General features: G+C 37.5%; 2 protein-coding genes across 5 annotated transcripts; one reads left to right on the forward strand and one right to left on the reverse strand.

The window, feature by feature from the left end:
* Positions 1–882: 882 nt before the first annotated feature.
* On the reverse strand, positions 883–1359 carry LOC150033057 (uncharacterized). The gene has a single exon (XM_090306268.1). The coding sequence runs from the start codon at positions 1357–1359 to the stop codon at positions 883–885; it is 477 nt and encodes a 158-aa protein (XP_090162394.1).
* Positions 1360–12915: 11556 nt separating this feature from the next.
* Positions 12916–20475, forward strand: LOC120088454 (Homeodomain-like superfamily protein). Of its 4 annotated transcripts, none has more exons than XM_039045767.2 (8): positions 12916–13404; positions 15103–15213; positions 15298–15948; positions 16855–16934; positions 17897–18304; positions 18406–18489; positions 18580–18714; positions 20038–20475. In XM_039045767.2, the coding sequence occupies exons 1-8, from the start codon at positions 13395–13397 to the stop codon at positions 20074–20076; spliced, it is 1518 nt and encodes a 505-aa protein (XP_038901695.1). In that variant the 5' UTR covers positions 12916–13394; the 3' UTR covers positions 20077–20475. The 4 variants fall into 4 exon arrangements, with proteins under 4 accessions (XP_038901695.1, XP_038901696.1, XP_090162209.1 ...); XM_039045768.2 differs by having other exon boundaries at positions 18580–18674; XM_090306083.1 differs by having other exon boundaries at positions 12920–13404; positions 15298–15936; positions 18580–18674.
* The last annotated feature ends 370 nt before the right edge of the window (positions 20476–20845 follow it).

Below are 20845 nucleotides of genomic sequence, written 5' to 3' on the forward strand. Positions count from 1 at the left end.
TTTTTTTTCAGCAAAACTCTCTTTTCCTTTTTTTTTTCCTTTTTTTTATCCTTTTTTTTTAAGCAAACAACATAAACAAAAATGTTTTCTTTTTCCTTTCTTTCTTTTTTTCTCCTCTTTTTTCTTTTTTTTTTTTATTTCTATTTTTATCTCGGAACCCTATGGCTGAGGCTCATTCCTTTATAACATTTTTTTGCAGGACGATGGTTTACTTCACCGAGCACGTTTCATTTAATGAGATACACCTCGTGATTTTTAAAGATCGGACTCAACCCAAAAAGGAAGGACTTAGCCTTCTTGTGGTAAAGTCATTAGCCGATCCTTTCGCTGATCGCTAGCTAAGTCTAGAGGACAATATGATCTTTTCCAAATTATCGATGGAAGGCCCTTCACCTGGGGAGAGCGTACATGGATCCTGGGATCTTCTATTCATGAGAAGACCCCTAATCTAGATCGAGTGCTAACTCTCGGGCGTCGTATAATTGAGGGCCAGGTCCGCTGGACCGCCCTGACAAAAATCCCTAGAGAACTCGACTTTCTTGACTGTTACGGGAGTGGCTCAAAGTTGTAGTTGGTCTAAACCAGTGATTCCTTCGTGACATTAGTTTGGTTGGCGCAATGACGACCTCATTGCACACATATGATCGTAATGATGACATAGTTCGAGCTTTCCGTGAAGCTTGGTGCCCTTCAACCAACACTCTTCATACCGCGACGGGCGAAGCATCAATTTCTTTATGGGATCTCTGGTTGCTCAGGGGCCTTCTCGTCAAAGGAAGCTTTTATAAGTTGATTGATTATAAACTTTGAGTCACCGAAAATCTCTGTGCAAGCCACCCCAATCTCCAAAGTCGCTTGGAGACCAATTATCAAGGCTTGGTATTAGGAGATATTATTTGAGCATAACTTAACAAGTGCAAAGCTATAGGGCAGCATATGCTTTTTTGGCGAAATGAGGACGATGCCTGCCCCCGCACCACTTCTCCGTGCCGCACCATCAAACAGCATGACCCATAGCCCTGAGCTTTCTATGAAGAGAACTTTATCGTCGGGCAAGTCTTCACTCAACTTCCAGTCTGATGGAACTGAGTGATCTGCCAAGAAGTCGGCCAATGCCTGCCCTTTGATTTCCTTTTGTGGTACATAAACAATGTCATACTGTTGAAGCATGATTTCCCACTTGGCTAAATGCCCCGAGATGATTGGCTTGGACAAAACATACTTGATGGGATCGACTTTCGCAATTAAGTGGACTGTGAAAGCTTGCATGTAGTGCCTCAACCTATTTATGGCGAAGAAGATCACAAGGCACGTATTCTCAATAGGAGAATAATTGATCTCAGCTCCGTTTAGGGTCATACTTAAGTAGTAGAGTGCACGTTCTTTTCCCTTGTCTCCTTCTTGTGCTAACAGTGCCCTCAACGATCTCTCTTGTGCTACATTGTACAGTATCAATGGCTTGCCCACTACTAGGGCTCATAAGATAGAATGACTGATCAGGTACCTCTTTACCCTATCGAAGGCATTTTGGCAGGCCTCATCCTATTCGAATTTTTCTCCCTTTCTCATCAGTCTCTGAAAGGGTTGACACCGCCCTGCCAGATTAGAAATAAACCTCCAGATGTAGGCCAGACGAACTTGCAAGCTACTCAACTCATGCAGATTCATTGGCCTTGGCATCTTCTAGATGCATTAATCTTGGATTGATCTATCTCTATCCCTCGATGTCTCACAACGAAGTCTAAAAATTTTCCTGAAGTTACGCCAAACGCGCACTTGAGGGGGTTCATCTTTAATTGGTACTTTCACAGGCGATCAAACACAGTTCTTAGATCTTTCAGATGGTTCTATCATCACTTGGTCTTGACCACGAGGTCATCCACATAGCATTCCACGTGTTTGCGCAACATATCATCAAACACCTTCTGCATGGCGCGTTAGTAAGTAGCGCCAGCGTTCTTCAACTCGAAGGGCATCACCTTTAGCAATATATCCCTTTTGGGGTTTGAGATGCCATCATTTCCTCGTCTGTGAGGGCCATTCGTATCTGGTTATACCCAGATGATTCGTCCATGAAGGATAAGGCCTCATGTCCCGTCGTTGCATCGACCATGATTTCTTTAATGGGCAATGGAAAATCGTTTTTCGGGCATGCGTTGCTTAGGTCGCGGAAGTCCATGCAGACATGAAGTTGTCCATTCTTTTTTCTTACCGAGACAATGTTGGCTATCCACGTCGGGTATTTGACTTTGCATATGAACCCAACTTTAATAAGCTTATTGACTTCAGCCTCAATCTGGGGATAAGTTCCGGCCGAAAACGTCACTGAGCCTGCTTAATGGGTTGACACCCTTGTTTGATCTCGAGATGATGGACTACTACCTTCGAATCTAGTCCTGACATCTATTTGTATGACCAAGCGAAAACATCCCTATATTCGATGAGCAAGCTCATGTGTTCACCCTCTTCCTCTTCTGGGATGGATGCACGGGTGAAAGTTGGATGCGACTCCTCTGTTATGCCTAGATTCACCTCTTTTAGCTCGTCCACCGTGGATTAACCACCGTCCTCTAGACCTTGTGGAGCGTCTTCCACTTCCTCTTCGGTCATACCTTCTTCCGATTCTTCGGTGATGGTGACGTGGTGGCATGAAGTTTTTTCTTCTTCATACTCTAAATTTTCATTATGAAGATAGGTGAAGACAACGTCGCGCCTCTTTACTTTGAGCGAGCCTTCACCTGTGTTTAAAGTAACAAAGGTCTTCCTCTTCATATGTGAGAGGACGGTACTAAGTATTTTTCCATCATTTCTTTCCTCTCCTGATGGCTTCGTGTTGGATGGCCTTTCAGGCGTTGCCAAATTGACGCTTGGGGTATCAGGCCCCTCTTTCTTATAGTCGTTTCGGGGGCGTCACCGCAGGCTTTTCCCTTCCCCTTTGTCTCACTAGAGACATATTCGTCGAGGGGATCTTCAACCCTCTCGTGCTTCAGGCGATAAAAACGGAAGTACGGGGTTTTCCTTTACTTTCCTTTGGAACTGCATCTAGTCTCTCGAAGGCAGAAGGTCGCGCTACCACCGGCGGAAGACAGATGATTTCCTCATTTCTTTCATTCGGCAGAGTCAACCTTCAAAACACTGAGCGTCGAGTAGCTCCAGGAATCATATGAGGGCTTTCCCTTTCAACTTCTGTTATGCTCAATCTCTCGAAGACCAAGGTACATGCGACAGACAGCCTAATACGATCGAAGGCTAAGGCTCTTTCATATTTGCCCTCATTTTCCCCTGTATTATCGTCTTTTTCTACAGTGATATGATTGTTGTTGGCCATTTTTGCTTCACCTTTCTGATTATGCGGACCGGCTCTGACGATTCATATCCGAGTCCCGCCCTCGACGTAGGTATAGCTTGTCCCTCTTGCAAAATCTTCTTTTGGGTCGACGAGAGTCTCGGTTGCTCATAAATCTTAAAGCTCTTGAACTCAGTGTGAGTTGTGAAGTCATAACCCCCCCTTCGCCAGCAACTTGTTAGCCTTGGGATTGAATCCATCTTTAGTTCCCTTCTCGGGCAGATTTAACCCTGTCACTTCCGCCTCCGGCTTGTGGACTTTTTGCTTCGTTATTGGCGTGATAGGTATGAAAAAACCCTCCTTTAGAATTTCTATGTCGCCAACTTGCAAACCTTTTGAGCATTCCGTAAAAGGTGACTCACCTTTCTTCCATCTCGACAAAGGGACATAGTGCAGAATCGGAGGTTTTGAGGTTTTTTCGTCCCTCACCACAGGTGTCTCTCCAACACTGGGGATGTCCACCCTCTTTTGGGTTGGAAGCTTTATTGAGCGGAAAATTATTAGGGACGGATGGGGTTGTGTACGCAATCATGCGTTAGACATGACTTAAGCTATGCGTTTATGCCCATGCGTCAGAGGACATGTGTCGGAGTGAAAATGCGTTAATCTAGTGTGCAATGACCATACATTCCTATCACAAGTTTTCTTACGCTCACGCTAAGTATAACGCAAACACAAGTTTCTCGGGTAATCCGAGGTCAAACACAGGGACTTGTCACTCAATAATGCTGGTGAAGCAATGCGTATGAGGCGATGAAAAGAAAAATAAATTTTTTTAATGGATTTACACACTACTTTTACTCCTAACTAAACAGATTGAGCAATAGAAAACTTGCGATGAGAATAGGTAGATACACAACAACCGTTAATGCATAGTAATGTTTATTATCTTGAATCACCCGAATAATCCCAGCTCATCGCACAAACGCATCGCACACCTTTCGGTGGTCAGCCGCATGACTATATCTCTATAGTGCATGATTGCGTCGAGCATAAGATTGTGTCTATCTCTAGGAATAATGCATACTTTGCTTTAGTGTGTTCCATCTCTTACCTTCTCAGGCAGTTAGATACGGCTATTTAACTTATAGACAAGCGTTCCTACAGCTTTTCACCAAGCAAAGAGGATTAACTCACTATAGTCACACAATACACACCTTTCGGTGGGTTGCTACATATGTCCTATCTCTAGGCTACACGATTAAGTATGCAATCGCCTTTGATAAATAAACGTTGAAGATAAACAATGATAGAGATAAAGATGATGATGAAGATGGCATTGAAGGAATCAATAGATGTATTGATTACAAAATGTCTTAATATCTTAAGCTAAAATGTAATACAATCAGAGGGTAGAAGTGAAATGAAGGATTCTGTGTCAAGGCTGTTGGTGGTGCCATAGATGAATGGTGGAGATATCTCTCTCGAGCTCTATCTCTAGCGAAAACTCCAGTCGTCACTCGTTCTGGTTTGTGGAAGTGAAGAATTCTCAATAAAAATCTTGTTCAAGCTCTCGTCTGTGATCGCAAACCTCTGCCCTGAGGCAGAAGTTCGAATGATTTGAAACGAAGGTCCAAAGGCTATTTATAGAGTTTAAACGCCGACAACTATCATGATTGTGTTATGGCTCACTGATGCTTTTGTCACGGTATGGGCAAAGCCACTTCGTCTTATCTCATTGATACTCCCAAGGTATGCGTCCGAGCTTGATTCAGCTGAAGCATCAACGCGTCCTTCCCATCTTGCGATCGTCCTTCTATTATGGTTTTCACTCTGTGGTTGCAATTCCCAAATGATCACCGCATCCGCTTGATCACCGCAACTTTTGTGCGATGGATGCATTCAATCACTACAACTTCCATGCGATGGACGCATTCGATCACCGCAACTTCCATGCGATGGACGCATGCAATCCAACTTTCAGTACATGCATTTGTCTTTGCGATTGCTTGGCTTCAACGCATGTGTTTGTCTTTCCGATGCCTGGCTTCAACGCATGCGTTTGTCTGCGATTGCTACAAAAATATACACTTTGGCTTGGAGTAACGCATGATATTGGGGTTAGTGAGGATTTAGGTGTTAATTGACGCAAAACTCAATTTTTCGCAAATGCTAGGTATTATCACCGCATTTTCTTCTTATTAGCCCTCATGATTCTAAATAAAAGGCTTATAATAACTGGTATTTCTGCTAATTATCAGGCTTGTACCTTGCTACCCATCCCTTTCTCTGTGTCTATTGACAACCTTGACTGGGATCCACATGCTTTCTTTGTCAGTGAGGTCTCTGTGGGCATTGTTTCTTCGGAATTCTCGCTCTTTAGGTAAAACTTCGTATATGCAAAGTGAGATTCAGCCTCAGAAAACGGATTAAAGTTTGCTTCAACTTTTTTAGTCCCATCTTGGTAAAACTTGAAACACCAATGCAGTGTTGATGTAATCACACAATTCTCGTGAATCCAAGGGTGCCTCATTAGCAGCCTATAGGTGGTCTTTGAGTCTATCACATGAAACAACGCATTAGCCTTTAGATCGCCAATGAGAAGCTCTAAGTATATCATGCCTATCGTCCTTTGGCTGCCTTGATTGAAACCTTGAATCACTAATTTGTTGTTTGCTAGATCTTCCATAAGTATGCCCAGTTTTTTCATAGTCATATTAAGTATTATATTGACGGTGGATCTATTTTCGATGAGGATTCGACCCATTCTCTGATCTCGAATGTATCCAGAGATGTACAAAGGCCTATTATGCAATTTAGATCCCAGCAGTAGATCTTTATCTGAGAAGCCTATGGATGTACAACACGAGGCATACATACGTGCTGCGGATATCGGTGCACTAGATGCGTTGGATTTCAGCAATGCCGCAATGAGGGTCATCTTGGCTTCTTGCGGGAGTGAGAGCAGATCGTCTATGCTGAATGACGATAAGCCCTTTGGCTCTTCTGTCAATTTTAAATGGGCTTGGGAGGGTATCTTCTTCTTCCGCAGTACTGACAACATGACATGTAGCAGCCTTTGGTGTCTTTTCTGACCCCCAATCGCAGAAGTTCTTCAGGAGGAAAACCGCCAACGTCACATGTTGCCTGGGATGAGGAACGTCCTCGTCTCCCTCATCAACAGCCTTGGGCCTCCATGCCTTCTTTCTACCCTTCATTTTTTGTGTCTTTCTCCCTTTACTATAACTTCGACAAGAGCGTGACTCTTTGGGTAGAGTTTGATCCTTTCTTTTTACGGCATGTTACAAGGATCCAGCATTTGTTATTGTTATTATCAACGTGCTCTCCTCGATTTTGAGGATCTGTGGCTTGGACCTCCCGTGACACCGCACAACCACAAGTTCGAAAGACCCAAACTGGACCAAATCCTCAATTTCTTCATAACATATGATTGGTGCCAGCACGCTTGGAGTTACCGTCACCACGACATGATTTGTTTGGACCACATCGTCTAGATCCAGCTCTATTTTTCTTTCATGGGCCAACTTGAGGATTAACTCCTTCGATACAAAACATTTTTCAACTGGGTGGCTAAAGACCTTGTGATCTTACAATAATTAGGATCGTCCCCTTTGTCGGCTTGTTCCAGTCGTTTACATTCTAGTAGCTAGATAAGGTGGTTCTCCAACAGTTGCTCGAGCATATCTGCAACATCGGAGTCGGGGAATGGGTAGACTTTTTCTTGTCGCTCCCTCAGAGTTAAGCCACGTCTTTTGCTTCATCCGTTTCTTTTCCATCTTCTTCTATTTCCCTTTCGAGGAAAACTTTAATGGGGTCGTATTAACGACCATTGATTCCTTTATGGCACATTTCACAATCTTCTCGACGCCTTTCACTTCCTTCTTATCTTTCTTCGGTTCGTGGATCAGAAAGTCCTTCGTTCCCCTATTGGCGATACTTAGCTCCATGTCTGGGCGCGAGTCGTCAATTCTTCAAAGGTACGAGGCTTTATTCCTTATAGGATATAGAGGAGTTCCCAGTTCATACCCTACGTGCACATTTCCATAGCAGATAATTCGATGAGTTGATCTTTGCAGTCTAGACTCAAAGCCCTTCATCGGTTGATATAGTCGATGACCGGCTCCCCTTTCCATTGCTTGGCGTTTGTCAGCTCCATCATGCTGACGGTGCATCTAATGCTGTTGAAGCGATTCAAGAATTCTCTTGTTGCTCCCAGTTGTCGATCACCTCAGGTTCTAAGTTTATGTACCAAACAAAAGTGTTTCCTTCAAGGGTTCTAATGAACTGCTTGACTAGTCTTCTCCCCTTATTCCCGCATTCTCTCATGTTTCTACGAAGTGGGTGAAGTGTTGCTTTGAGTTACCATTTTCGTCGAATTGCTGAAACTTTGGGGGTTGATATGCTGCAGGCATTCTCAAGTTGTCGATCCTCTGGGTGTATGGCTTAGAATACATGAAGGAAATCTGAGTCGAGCCTCCATACTGAGGCCTTATGGAGGTCATGATCAGGTCTTGCAATTGTTGGACTGACAGAGAGGCCACCGAAGCTGACTGTTACAACTGGTTTTCTTGCAGCACGATCTTTCCCTTGTCAGCTGCTTTGACCATGGGTGCTTGGCTTAATTCAGCAACCTCTCAAGACTGCATTTGTTCTCTCAGGGCAGCGATCTCATAGTCTCACTCCTCGACGGCTTTCATCAGAAAATTGATCTTCCTTTCCATTTCTACCATGGTCGCTTTAGCCGTTATATCTGCTATCATGACAGAAACCACCTCTGGCTGCGAACCCCATTTCGGCTTGCTGGACGCAGACGAAGAGTTGTCAAACAGGGGGTTCTCTTTTATGATAACCCCGCCTTGTGGGGACTCTGTCATTTACCTCAAGATGTTGTGCACGATGAGGGAGCTTTGCTCTTGCTCCTGTGTAACTTCCCTTGAGCGACTGCGAGTGACAGGTTCTGTGTAGGAGCTGTTTGTGGAGGAAGCTCTGGATGCCATCTTCTTTGGTGCCATTTGTCTTGTTTGGATGCTGAGAGATTCCACTGGACATGCCAATTTGTTCACACGAGGTTTTTGGAGAAATATATTTCATGGAGTTGAACTTGAATTAGTGTTGATGTTGATATTGATTTGATGCGATGTGGTTCGATCTCTAGTATTTGATCCTCTGATTCTCTCTCGGCTGAATGAAGTTGCTTGACTTGAAGAAGAAAAGCACCAAGCGTTCTTGAAGTAGAAGTCTTGGAAGAGTCTTTGTGTCTTCAAGGGTCTTCTGTCTTCTAGGAGTGCAGCTTCAAGAGTTTTGGGAGTCTTCTGCTTATTGATGAATCATCTCTGGGCTCTCTGAATGTAGAATTGTTGATCCATTGAAATGAGAAGAGTTCTTCTATTTATAGGACTCTTTGATGGACTTCATGAGCTTGGGCTGGCTGGCCCATGGGTTTGGACCCATAGATTTGGGCTTGGTTGACCCATGGGTTTAGTGGGCCCATGAATTTGGGCTTAGCCCTTGGGCCCAATTACTTGGATCTAGGCCTACTTTGGTATTTAAGCCTCATTAAGCCCACTTTTGGGCACAATTGGACTTTAACCCAAATAATTATATCGATTGGGCTAAATTAATCTTACTCGATTCAACGATCATGATAACACCACGGGACGTCATCAAAATTTGTCTTCAACTTCAATTTGGGACATGTGTCAACTCCTATTTGGTCACAAATTTAATGATTTGAAATTTCATCATTAATTTAGTAAATGATGTGGCAACTTGTGATTGGTCCAAAATTTCTCATTCAACACACATATTGTGGTGTATTAAAAAAAACAAAGTATTATTTAACCTACAATATTTCATATCTTTTTTTTTTTTTTTTTTTTTTTTTTTTTTTACGTTTATGTTAATTTTATGTCTTGGTTATTAAAACGAACATAGCTTAATTGATATATAGATGTAGTAGTAACTAAGAGATGCATATTATTAGAAAAAGAAAAAAAAAAGAGTGGATATTTATGTCCCAATTAAACCAAACAATTAATATTGAAAAGTAAACTAAATCCACATGTTCACAAAAGCACAATTAAACTTTAACTTTAAATCTACTTTTAAATATTTAAATTTAGCAATCTGTCCTTCCAATATGGTAGTAATTGCAATTATACATTCTAACTTTCAATTTAAAAAATTGAACCCTCCACATTACATAAATATTAAAATTGGGTCAAATTATACATTCAAACTTACATAATTGTATAAATTATAACATTTGTGTAAGTTTAACAGTTTAATTTTTATCATTTTTTAGTCCAATTTCTACAATTATTGTAAGTTTGAGGGTCCAATTTTAACACTTATAAAAGTTTAGGAGCCCAATTTTTACAATTAAAAGTTTGAAGATATAACTACAACTACCACCATACTTTGAGGAGGTGGATTTTACAATTTGCCCTTTGTTTTTTCAATAAGTTCAAAATTATCTCATCTTTTAGAATTAAAACTCATATATCATCCAAATTTTAGCCTAATTCTGTTGATTAATAGCATTTTTGGGAGTGATCCTCAAATTATAAATATCACATTTGTTATTTTTTATTTTTATTGAAAAAGGATAATTCATTAATCACACAATTTAGATATAAGTACCTTCATTAAGAAGAGAATAAAATCAGGGAGGACAATCAGAGGTTAAAAAAAAAAAAACATATTCCACAAAAGATATAAAATAACTTGAACAAGCTTCATGAGCTACACAGTGGGGTACTGTATTTTCAACCTTAGAACAACAAAACTTACTTCAACCATCATCGAAAACACAAACCAAATAGCATTGATGTTTTTTTTTTTTTTTTTTTTTTTTTTTTTTTTTTTTTTTTTTTTTTTTTTTTTGCTTGTGTAAGATCCATTGAGTAACCGGTTAGAATATTGATAACTTTCAAAACATCTAACTCAACAATAAGGGAAAAACATCCATCCTTAAAATTTAATTGAATACATTTTAGACCTTTCCGAATAGCTTTGGCCTCAAGCGCCTTTGCGAGTCATTTGCGATCGAGTTGCTGCAAACTAAAACAGATCAGGGATCCATAAGAGTTCATGAAACCATCAAACTGATCCTTCCCCTACCAACATTCTTAAACCACGATGCATCCTTGTTCATCTTCCAAGAATGTGGCGGCAAATTTATCTGAAGTGCGTGACCAAAATAAAAATATAAAATACATAATCATTCACAATCATGAGTAAAATTAAACAATAATTTGATTTTGAATAATTAAAGTATGTTTTGAAGTAATTTTAAACAAGACAAAAGTGTTTTGACCATTTAAAAATTACTTCTGAACATGTACCAAGTATCATGAGAGATTTAAACCCCATCAATTAAATGTAGTTATTTAAATTATATATGAATGTGATAGGATTAAATTGAAAAATAGAAAAAGTATAAATTTATATTCCTAAACTTTATGAGTTGTACCAATTTAAACTTTGAACTTTTGTGAATGTGCATCAATTTATATTATCTATTATGTTTTATTTGAAAAAACTCCGCGTGAAATTTATAATTAGATCAGTTCAACCCTTAATTTAGACTCTTATTCATAATTTGTTGAGAATCATAAGTGCATTTACTCTGAGTATCCATTTTGTAAAATCGACAATTTAAGAAGTTGTTTGTTTTTTTTTTTTCTAGAATGTAGATAACTTAAATATTTAGATGTTTGAAATTATAGATGCTCAAAATTACATATTTTTGACATCTTTAAATTATCATGTTTGTTTTGTATGAATATTTTTAAGACATTTAGAAATATTTGGATAAATGTGTTTGTTTTGTAAGATTTCTACCTGAAAATGTCTTAAATTTACTTTGATGACTGTTTATTAATTTGTAATTAATTTAATATAATTTGTTTTTTGAAATTGATATGAATTTCTTTTTAAATTAATATCATTCTATTATTTTATTGGTTATTCTTCTCAACAAAATAATATATATTAATTTAAGATTTTTTTTATAAAATAAATATTAACTTCATTTTGAATTTGAATCTCTCTCTAAGAAAGGAACTACAAGACTAAAATATATAGTTTACACTATTTATTTTAGTGATAAAATAAAATACGGAATTGTGACATTTATATATATGAAAAGAAGGGTTAAAAAAGTAGAGAGAGGATGCCCTAATACAGGAATTAAGAAAATTCACATTTCAGGAGGTCATCCCAAACTCTCGAGATCGTCCAAAGATGTTCGAGAATCTCTTGATGCTCGGGTATCTTATATCATGCCATAGTTTAAAATATTTCGATAGAAATTTCGAGGTTTCGACCACCTCGAAAGTTCGATATGGGGAGAATTTTGATTTTCCTCCAATCTCGAAATTCGATGAAATTTTCATTTTTTTTTTTAACATTTAGGCTAAATGGAATTTTTTTTCAAGGTTTATAGACTTATCTTAATTACATGAATTGTATAGTTTCACAGGTCAATATATAATTTCACCTCAAAATTGAATGGATGTAAACTCTATTTTTTTACCACCTAAAGCTTTCATTTTCAATAAACCAAATTTGAGAAAAATAATTACATATATTTATTTTTAACTTCATTCAAACATGTTTTCTTTGAATTTTCACATCATTTCACCTCAAAATTGGATTAATGTAAGTTTTACTTTTATTTTTTTACCATCCAAAGCTTTCACTTCTAAAAAAACGAAAATTGATAAAAATAATATATATTTATTTTTAATTTCATTCAAACCTTTTCCCATTAAATTCTCACATCACTTCCGCTCAAAATTGAATTAATTGAGTTTTGCTTATTTTACCGTTCAAAGTTTTCATTTTCAAGAAAAAGACTTAGAAGAAAATAAAATAAAATTTGATATTATTTTATAATTATTTTTTCATTTCTTTTTAAAATTTATGCTCTAGCATCAATTTTTAAATAGATATTCTCATTATGTTTCTAAATATTGTCTTACTTTATAAAAATGATGATTAAAAATGGTCAAATATAGTATAATTAGGCTACAATCAAAGTTTCATCAACTAATTATAACAATTTTCATAAAGCTTGTCGAAACTTCCATGAATATCATTATTTCCATAAAATCGGGACGTCGATATTTCGAACCTTGATCACCACAAAACAAATGCGATAATTTGGATACTTACTTCGTGGGAATCCAAGATTCTCATGAAGAGTATAAATTGATCGATTTATAAAAATTTAAGAATTTAATTAATCAAATTATAAATTTTACACGATATTAATCGAACGAAGTTTAGAGGAGATACTTAGAACTTTAAAAAATTTAATTGATATAACCCCTAAGAGTATAAATTGATCATTTTCCTATTCGTGCATTAATGATTATTTATGGAGTTAGTGAAAGCAGAAAAGGACAAGAAAAAATTAAATTTAAAAAATGCAAAAAAAGAATCCAGAACTGAAAAATAAAAATAAAAATAAAAATTAAACGTTTTGAATTTCAAGCTGAGGCATTGCGATGAGAGAAAGGACGAGGAGACAGCCCAAAGGACAGAGAAACCCAGCCCAAATACATGAATTTTAGAAGAAACTGGGAATTTGAATTGGAATTGGATGTGTCTGAAGGGAAAAATAAAAGTATAATTTCCTCGTCACTAATTTTTCCTTTAAAAAAATTGCTTTTTCTTGCTGAAGATACTCGTACGAATCACATTGGAGGCAGATAAACATGACAAAACACCCAAAATTGGATTTAATTCTAAGCAAAAGAAAAAATTTAACTGTAAATAGTTATTGCAACAAGAAACCCCATACGCAAATTCCTAAGAGAAATTCTTCATTTTGCCTGTCTCTTCACCTTCATCCTAAAATTTCCCACTTTTTTCTATTTGGGTTTTGTTTTTAATTATGTGTTAATTAACCAAAGACAGGAATTTATGCAACCCATCTCACATTGTCTTATGCTTCAATCTTCTTAACAAGATGGGTTTCTCTTTTTGGGTCAATAGATGCCAAAACATAGCAGTAGGAGGACAGAGCAGAGGAGAGAGACAAGGGCGAATGAGATAAGCAATCGAACAATTTTTCGCCATGGAAGAAGGTATTTCGTCTTCTCCTTCGGATCGTCTTAATCGGTGGTTCGCTTCTGTTTTAGTTTCTTCATTATGGGTTTCTTCTTTCGTTTCAATTGGATTTGGTTTTGTGTTGGGGTTGGGGCAATTCATCTTGTTTCCTCGGACCTAAGTTTTCTTCTGCAATGGCGAAATGGGTGTTTGGTTAACAATAGAACTGAGTTAAACAGATGATTTTACATGTTTGCTTTTCTTGCTGTTTGATTCCTTCATTTTTGTTTCTCTTTTGGTTTTATTTGTCGTTTTCACGAGTCCTAGGAGATGGTTACTTTTAGGCATGTATACATCTTTGTGTCAATAATTTTGATTCTGTGGTAATAGTTTGAGTTTTCTGGCTTGTTTCGTTAGAAACTTGGTCTAGGTTCGATCAATCGGATGAACAGCCAAATAGAAAGTCGATTTTGTGCCATTCAAATGCTTTATGTTGTCCTGCAAGAAGCTTGGGTTGGAGGAATCAATCCTGTTTGATCTTGTCCATTTCTTACTGTTTGACCCCCTTTTCTCTTTTGGGTTTTGTTTGTCGTTTTCACAAGTCCTAATAGTTGGTTACTCGACACATTTTCTAGTTTCCATAACTTGATTATGTGATAATGGTAACATCAGCTGAGTTTGAGTTTGCTGGTTTGTTGTTAGAAACTTTGAATACATTTGATCAATTGAACGAACAACCAAACAGGAAGTTGATCTTGCTAATTAAATGCTTAATGTTCTCCTGCCAGAAACTTGGCTAGGAGTAGTTATGGTGGTCAGGTTACTGAGCCAAATTGTTTCTTTCCATTAGATTGTAAGGTAGAACATCCAATCAGTTCTCATTCTCTTGTATCCTTGCGCATGTATATCTGCTCTGCCTCTAACCCAATCCATTCCTTTTTTTTCCCTTTTACCTCAATTGCCTCTCTTTGATTCTTCTAAGTATTGCATTTTTATCTTTACCTTTCTTTTGTGAGTCGTGAGTGTTGGGATATATGATTCATCAATTATTGGAATGAGCCAAAAGATTGACTCGAATATCTATTGTCTGTTTACTGCCCCTTGCCCTTAGGCTATTACCTCCTTCTTTCAAATATATTTTCAGTTTCCTGAAAAAGAAGAAATAAAAGAAGGCTATTCCGTGGCAAATGGATGATAATTTTCATGCTGTGAGCATGAAGGTGTTGGCTATGGTCACGTTTCCATTTGTGTTTCAAATCCTCCCCCTGACACTTACATACCCTTTCATTAAAGTAAATGAAGGTCAATTGATTATACCTGTGTCTGGACCATAGACACTTGCAAGAAACAAACATACAAATGATACAAATTTGATCTTCAATACAATCATACAGAAGACACATTCTTTTGTGTTAAGTGCAATGGCCTCTTTATCTCTTATGCAAAAATGGTAGTGTTTCTCGAGTCTGAAGTTGTGGTGATTGCACTGGCCTATTGCTCTGATGTAGTTACGTATGATCCCACATTCATTTATTACAAATTTCCAAGCAAATAAAAAAAAGAAAAATCAAATGTCTGATTTTTTGACGTTTATACATGGTTTATATTGTTCTTCAACTCATAAATGATGGTGTGACATGTTTGTAGCTTTCCGATATGTGGACTTGGAACCATGCATGACTATGACTTCTATCATTGATTTTTAGTGATTTATTTACTTTTTTCTTGAACTCAAGAGTTGGGTAATGCTATGCATTCCGAGGAGAACAAAGATTCTACTGAGAAGAACAAGAAACGGAAGTTGAAGACACCTTCCCAGTTGGTTGCTTTAGAGAAGTTCTATAATGGTAAGAGTACATCCTCTTGTCAATTCCTCCTGTAGATTCTTTGTAATCCGTTTAATCTGAAAAAGTTTTTGATGCCAATTCCAGAACGTAAGTATCCTACAGAGGAAATGAAATCACAGCTCGCCGAGCAGCTAGGTTTGACTGAAAAGCAAATATCTGGATGGTTTTGCCACAGAAGATTAAAAGACAAAAGATTTTGTGATACATATACTAGTGTACGGCAGGATCGTTCAAGTGGCGTCATTCAAGATCATGGCAGTGGGCTTGCACAAGATTCATGTGGTAGCACGAAAAATGGAGACTATTGGCATATTGATCCACGTGAAGTTGAAAGTCAAAAGCCTTACGGCCATGAGCTAGCTTCAGATAATGTCCTGGAGCGTAGGAGCCAATATACAGAAAATGTTAGTAATATGGAAAATACATCTTCGGAAAGCAGCTCTTCTTTAAAAGATAGGTTAGTATCTCAAAATGAGAATCCATATGATACAGAAGTTTCTCGGTATTTAACACATGAGGGTGCTATTCCACCATCAAATCCAAAGGCTTTAAGCTCTCTGCGATACAAACCATCTGGCTATTTAAAAGTGAAGGGCGAAGTTGAAAATGCTGCTATTACTGCTGTTAAGAGACAGTTGGGTGCGCAATATCGGGAGGATGGTCCACCACTTGGTGTGGAATTCCAGCCACTTCCTCCTGGTGCATTTGAGTCCCCAGCTAAAGGTCCGAGCCATGGTAAACAATAAAATGTATTTTATTGTCGACAATGTTCCTATTCTTTTTAGTAGTCACTTCTGATATAGCATATGAATTTGCACTTGTAAATGAAAATGTTTTTACGTATTGTTATGCTCAATAAAAATTTGTATTTACTTTTTTATGCACTCAAATAATATTAATTGGTCCCCATTATTAAGGCTCTTTTTCTTCTTTCTTCTTGTTTTTTCCTTTTTCTCTTCTTTCTGAATTAGTTATTTTATATGAGTGAAATTGGTCAAGGATAATAGGGTTCTGAATCCTGATGATAGATGGAGGGAAATAAACTTCTATAAGATTGGATTGCAATTGATAAAGTGTGGATACCTTTTCTATTTTCACTAGTGAAGAAACTTGAAATCTAAAGAGCATTCAAATTTCAACATTTGTGAGGCAGTTATCCACTCGAAACCTTGTCCTCATCGCACAAAAACAAACATGGATAAATTATAGTGAACGAAAAACTTGAAAACTTGATAATGAGTCAACTTTTTCCTTTTCCTTCTTCTTTCTCTCTCTCTTTTTTTTTTTGTGTGTGTGTGTGTGTGGGGGGGGGGGGGGGGGGGGGTGGCAGGAGGATACTCGATATATTTCAATTCAGTTACTCTCCATCTCTTAAATGGCTTTTAGAAGTATGAAGAGGGAGTAGGATCAGAAGATAGTAGAATGTTAGGTAACATTTAAACTTTAAAGCAATAATCATGGATCTACTGAACACAATGTTAAACTTTCAGTGCCTCTGTCAGTAGAGATAACTCCTAGTTGCAGAATCTGTCATGCCTTACCGTACGCTTTTCTTCTGAATTTTACCTCCAATGATTTTTATTTCTGTTACATCAGACTTTCATTGAGCATCATACCTATTTTTTGATGGATACTTCACAGATTCATACTATGTTGGAAATCCGCTTCTTCCTCGTTCTCCAGACATATTGACAATGAAGAAACAAAGAGCTCTTGGCTCTGTAAGTGAACCTTGATTATGGCTTTCTTCAGATGTTATTTTATCATGTATTTTTATTTTTATTATCTTTTGATGTGGCCCTAATATTAATTAAGAGCTAATCTGTGTGAAATTCAGAGACTTTATCTTATGCTAATCTCTCGTAAACCTATTGGTAAATCTGACCATGTTCTGGAAAGACCTGAAAATATTTCTTTTATATGCTTTTATTTAAGTATGACAACCGTACAATCTATTTAAGCCAGAGATACATACGCATGCCCACATACATATTGGTAATCTTGCTGAATCTGGATCTTTCATTCATGTATTTTGAAGTGAAGATAATGAATTTTTTCTTTCATCTGGGAGTGCAAAGAAGTTACTGTACAAGTGTTGTAATGTTAGTCCCTTCCAAAAGAAATTTTTTCATAACCTTCCCATTTAAGTTGGTTATTGGTAACAAGTTGAGACAATTATTGGAAATAACATTTAAAGCCCCAAGTTAGAAGAATCAAGGCATCACTTGGAGAAACTTGAGATTTGAAATAACTCTCATTTAGATATTGCAACATGGTGCATAGTTATTCTGCTAGCTTCAAAGGGTGTTCTTTTCAAGTTTCAGATTTTGACAGCATAGTTTGCAAGGAAGGAAACACAATTGAGATAAAAGAATGATGTTCTTATTACCGGATTTAAGATTTAATTGATGAATATAGACTCCCTCTTGTGCTTTTATTTTAACGTGCAATGCTTATCACTGTCAAGGATGAAATACTAGTATCTTAGTGCTTCAATATGAATTTTGAAATTCTGCTCCAATTTAAATTCAAACTGTAATATGAACTCTAATACACTTGAGATAATTTTGATCTTTCATGATTACCCGTGATCTGATATCAAAGATAATATATCATGAAAGAAAAAGATTTCAAAGATGCTAGTTCTCCTAATATTTTCTTGCTCTCTTTGATTGCTCTACAGAGGTATGAAGTGCACAGTTCAAATATGAGTTCTCAGGACTCATATAGGGAGGAAGCAGCTCCCACTGGCACTACATGTAGACCTGAGTGTCAGGAAAAGAATTCTGTTTACCAATTAAAGAAAAGTTCCAACTATTACAACAAATCCGATCCATTTCCTCGACAGAACTCTCCCTTGAATATGTATGAGGAATCTGGTGGGCTGACATTTTCCAGTAGTAAAAGGGATCACAAAATGAACCCTAGCTATAACATTCCTAGAAGCCGAACCGATTCTGTTTCCAACAATCATGGCTCCTATTCATCAAAAGTTGCTAGTGAACAGACAGAAATGCAGTTGCATAACCATGGCTCAAAGAGTTTTTATAGGAGTGGCTATTTGGACTATAATCCTAAAAAGATGCCAAAGGTTTGTACTTCATGCCTTTTAATTACATGTTCTTGAATTATTTTTCCCAAGGATCAACTTTGAGTATTTCCATTTTTTTTAATCCTTGTGTGCTTGTATAGGAAATGTTCAATGGAGAAGAAAAGGCAGTAAATGAAAGTATTGATCTAGTTAGAGGGAAGATCCCACCAACAAATGAATTGGCTGTGAGTTCAAGTGGTGTCATGTTTTGCATAATGTTTTGATATTGTGGTGTTGTGCTTTCTTGCTTACACTTTCCCTACTCATATATCAAGGTTGCGAATCGATGTCAGTTGGATTTTCCTCGGTCAGACTATGCAGCAAAAGCATCCGTTTCTGAAAAACCAGGGCGGAAAAATCATGCTAGAAGGTCCGTTCAAGTAACCATTGCTAGTAGCGTGCAAATTATTGTGCGTATTCATATTGAATTTCTCATTTTTCTCTTGTAGTATCTGCAAACGCTTCTCATTTACACTGTCCTTTTTTCTGGCCCAATCCCAAATTTATTGCCGGGTCATGCAATGTAGGGAGAAAAAATCATCTTGATGATGGTTTGATCAAATTTTGGTTGGTAGTGGTCAGAAATTTTCTTTTTTGGAATAAGAAAGTTTTTCATTGAATGGGAATAGAATACATAGTGGAGAAGGTGAACACAAGGTATCCTCCCATGTGCTTTGTAGCTGTATAGAGAGGAGTTCCAAAAAAAACAAAGACATTTGAAAGAGTACACTAGAAAGAACTGAAAGCCTAAAAGATATCCATCTTTGACCTGGTTTCTCTCATAGCAAACCATCACAACATACTTTCAAGCCGCCTTCCTTAAAATTTATTTGAGATGGTCGTTAGCTTCCGCCGTAGCATGAAAGAGAGACCAGAACCATGCAGTAAAACCTGGACCAGTGCTTAGGTATAAGGATTAGTTGTTTTGGATCCTGTTGTCTGGTGTTTAAACTCCTCAGAACTGAGGACCACACGGATAATTTAAACCTTTTCAGGGACTCACTATTTTCAAATGGATTTGGTGGCAGGCTTTGCGAGTTTTTATCTTGAATTAGTTTGAGCAACAAAAAGACTTACAAAAATAGCACCTAGATTTAACCATCATGCGCTGGCCTAATGGTAAATAAAAGGCTAAGAGGAAGTAGGTTCAATTTATGATAAGGGCTAAGAGGAGGTAGGTTTAATTTATAGTGGTCTACCTAGGATTTAATATCTTACGAGTTTTCTCGACACCCAAATGTTGTAGAGTCAAGCGGGTTGTCTCGTGAGATTAGTCGAGGTGAGTGTAAGCTATCCGAGACACTCACGGTTATCGAAAATAAAAAATAAAAAATTAAAACCTAGATTTTCCCAAACCCTAAGGACCAGACAATTGAATCTCTTTGGAGAGTTGGGCAACGTTTTGTTGCCAACCTTTTGCATGTGACCTAACTTAAGAGCCACTTTGAAGTGTTATATATAGAACATGCAAACATCAAGATCCACCTCAGACTGCTTTCTTCTTTCTATTTTGACCAAGGCTACTGACAAATTGCTGCATGGATGTCAAAACTTATAAACTTATTCAATGGATGAGAAAGAAATACAATTGTAGCTGGTACACATATAATCTTCTTGCCTTCACCTTTAATGTGGTTGAAATTGCTGCATATATTTCCTGTAATGTAGCATTGAGTGCATCTCCTTGGAGATTTTCAATGAGCTAAATATTGACAACAACACATGCCATGTAGGTCCACAATGGAGATGCCTTACAGCTTCTCCGTCGATGAAGCTGAAGATACTAGTTCATCGTTGGACTGAGCAATGGTAGAAGTTCCGGCAAGGTCTGAAATTAGAGTACATAAATTGGAATTATTGTAAATTGGGTAGTAATATTAGTGAGTTGAAGCAAACTTTAGGCAGATTCTGGCTGTCAGGTTCTCTCCCTCCCTCTCCTCTCTTGTGTATACGTATAAAGCCTCCATTTTATAACCTTCTTCCCACAAATTCTACAAGGTGAAGCCTATCTTCTATCCTCCTTTTTGTTTCTGTGCATGGATGATGGATCTCCTATCGGGATCCTGGTCACGTAGATTTGTACTTCTGTAATTTTGTTTGAATGACAGAGAAGCATTGACAATGTATTATAAACTGCACCGTCCATCTATGACTCGATATTTTTGTTTCAAGGAACTGTTTTGAAGTCCTAACAATATGTTATCTTATATTTTAGCTATTCATTTGTTCACCTAAAGGGATGCTCGTCACATGTTATACTCAAACATGCCTTTGTTAGATTTGTTATGTTTTTTTGTACATTTGCTTGCCATATTATTTTATCCTATTCTAACATATTATGAAAATAGCTCACCTATCTACCAAGAATTGGCTGAAGGATTTCTCAGCCACACATTTATGTCTCTCTCTGAATTATGCTATGTTGTCATTAAGTGGTTCAAGTGATGATGCTGTTCTGAAACAATGCAAACCAAAACAGTCTCTGAATGCTTCAATCATCAAATTTGTTAGCATTTGGAACTGGAACTATCCCGTCTCAAT

The sequence above is a fragment of the Benincasa hispida genome, chromosome 10 (assembly GCF_027475165.1).
Source record: "Benincasa hispida cultivar pf3 chromosome 10, pf3_genome.v1.1, whole genome shotgun sequence".
NCBI classification, from domain to species: Eukaryota; Viridiplantae; Streptophyta; class Magnoliopsida; order Cucurbitales; family Cucurbitaceae; genus Benincasa; species Benincasa hispida.

What these genes read in the sequence shown, in the direction of transcription:
- LOC150033057 (XM_090306268.1), bottom strand. Translation starts at nt 1,359, where the DNA reads ATGACCCTAAACGGAGCTGAGATCAATTATTCTCCTATTGAGAATACG.
- LOC120088454 (XM_039045767.2), top strand. An exon ending in TTTAGAGAAGTTCTATAATG is followed by an intron (nt 15,214 to 15,297) that starts GTAAGAGTACAT and finishes TGCCAATTCCAG; the next exon opens with AACGTAAGTATCCTACAGAG. An exon ending in AGCTAAAGGTCCGAGCCATG is followed by an intron (nt 15,949 to 16,854) that starts GTAAACAATAAA and finishes GATACTTCACAG; the next exon opens with ATTCATACTATGTTGGAAAT.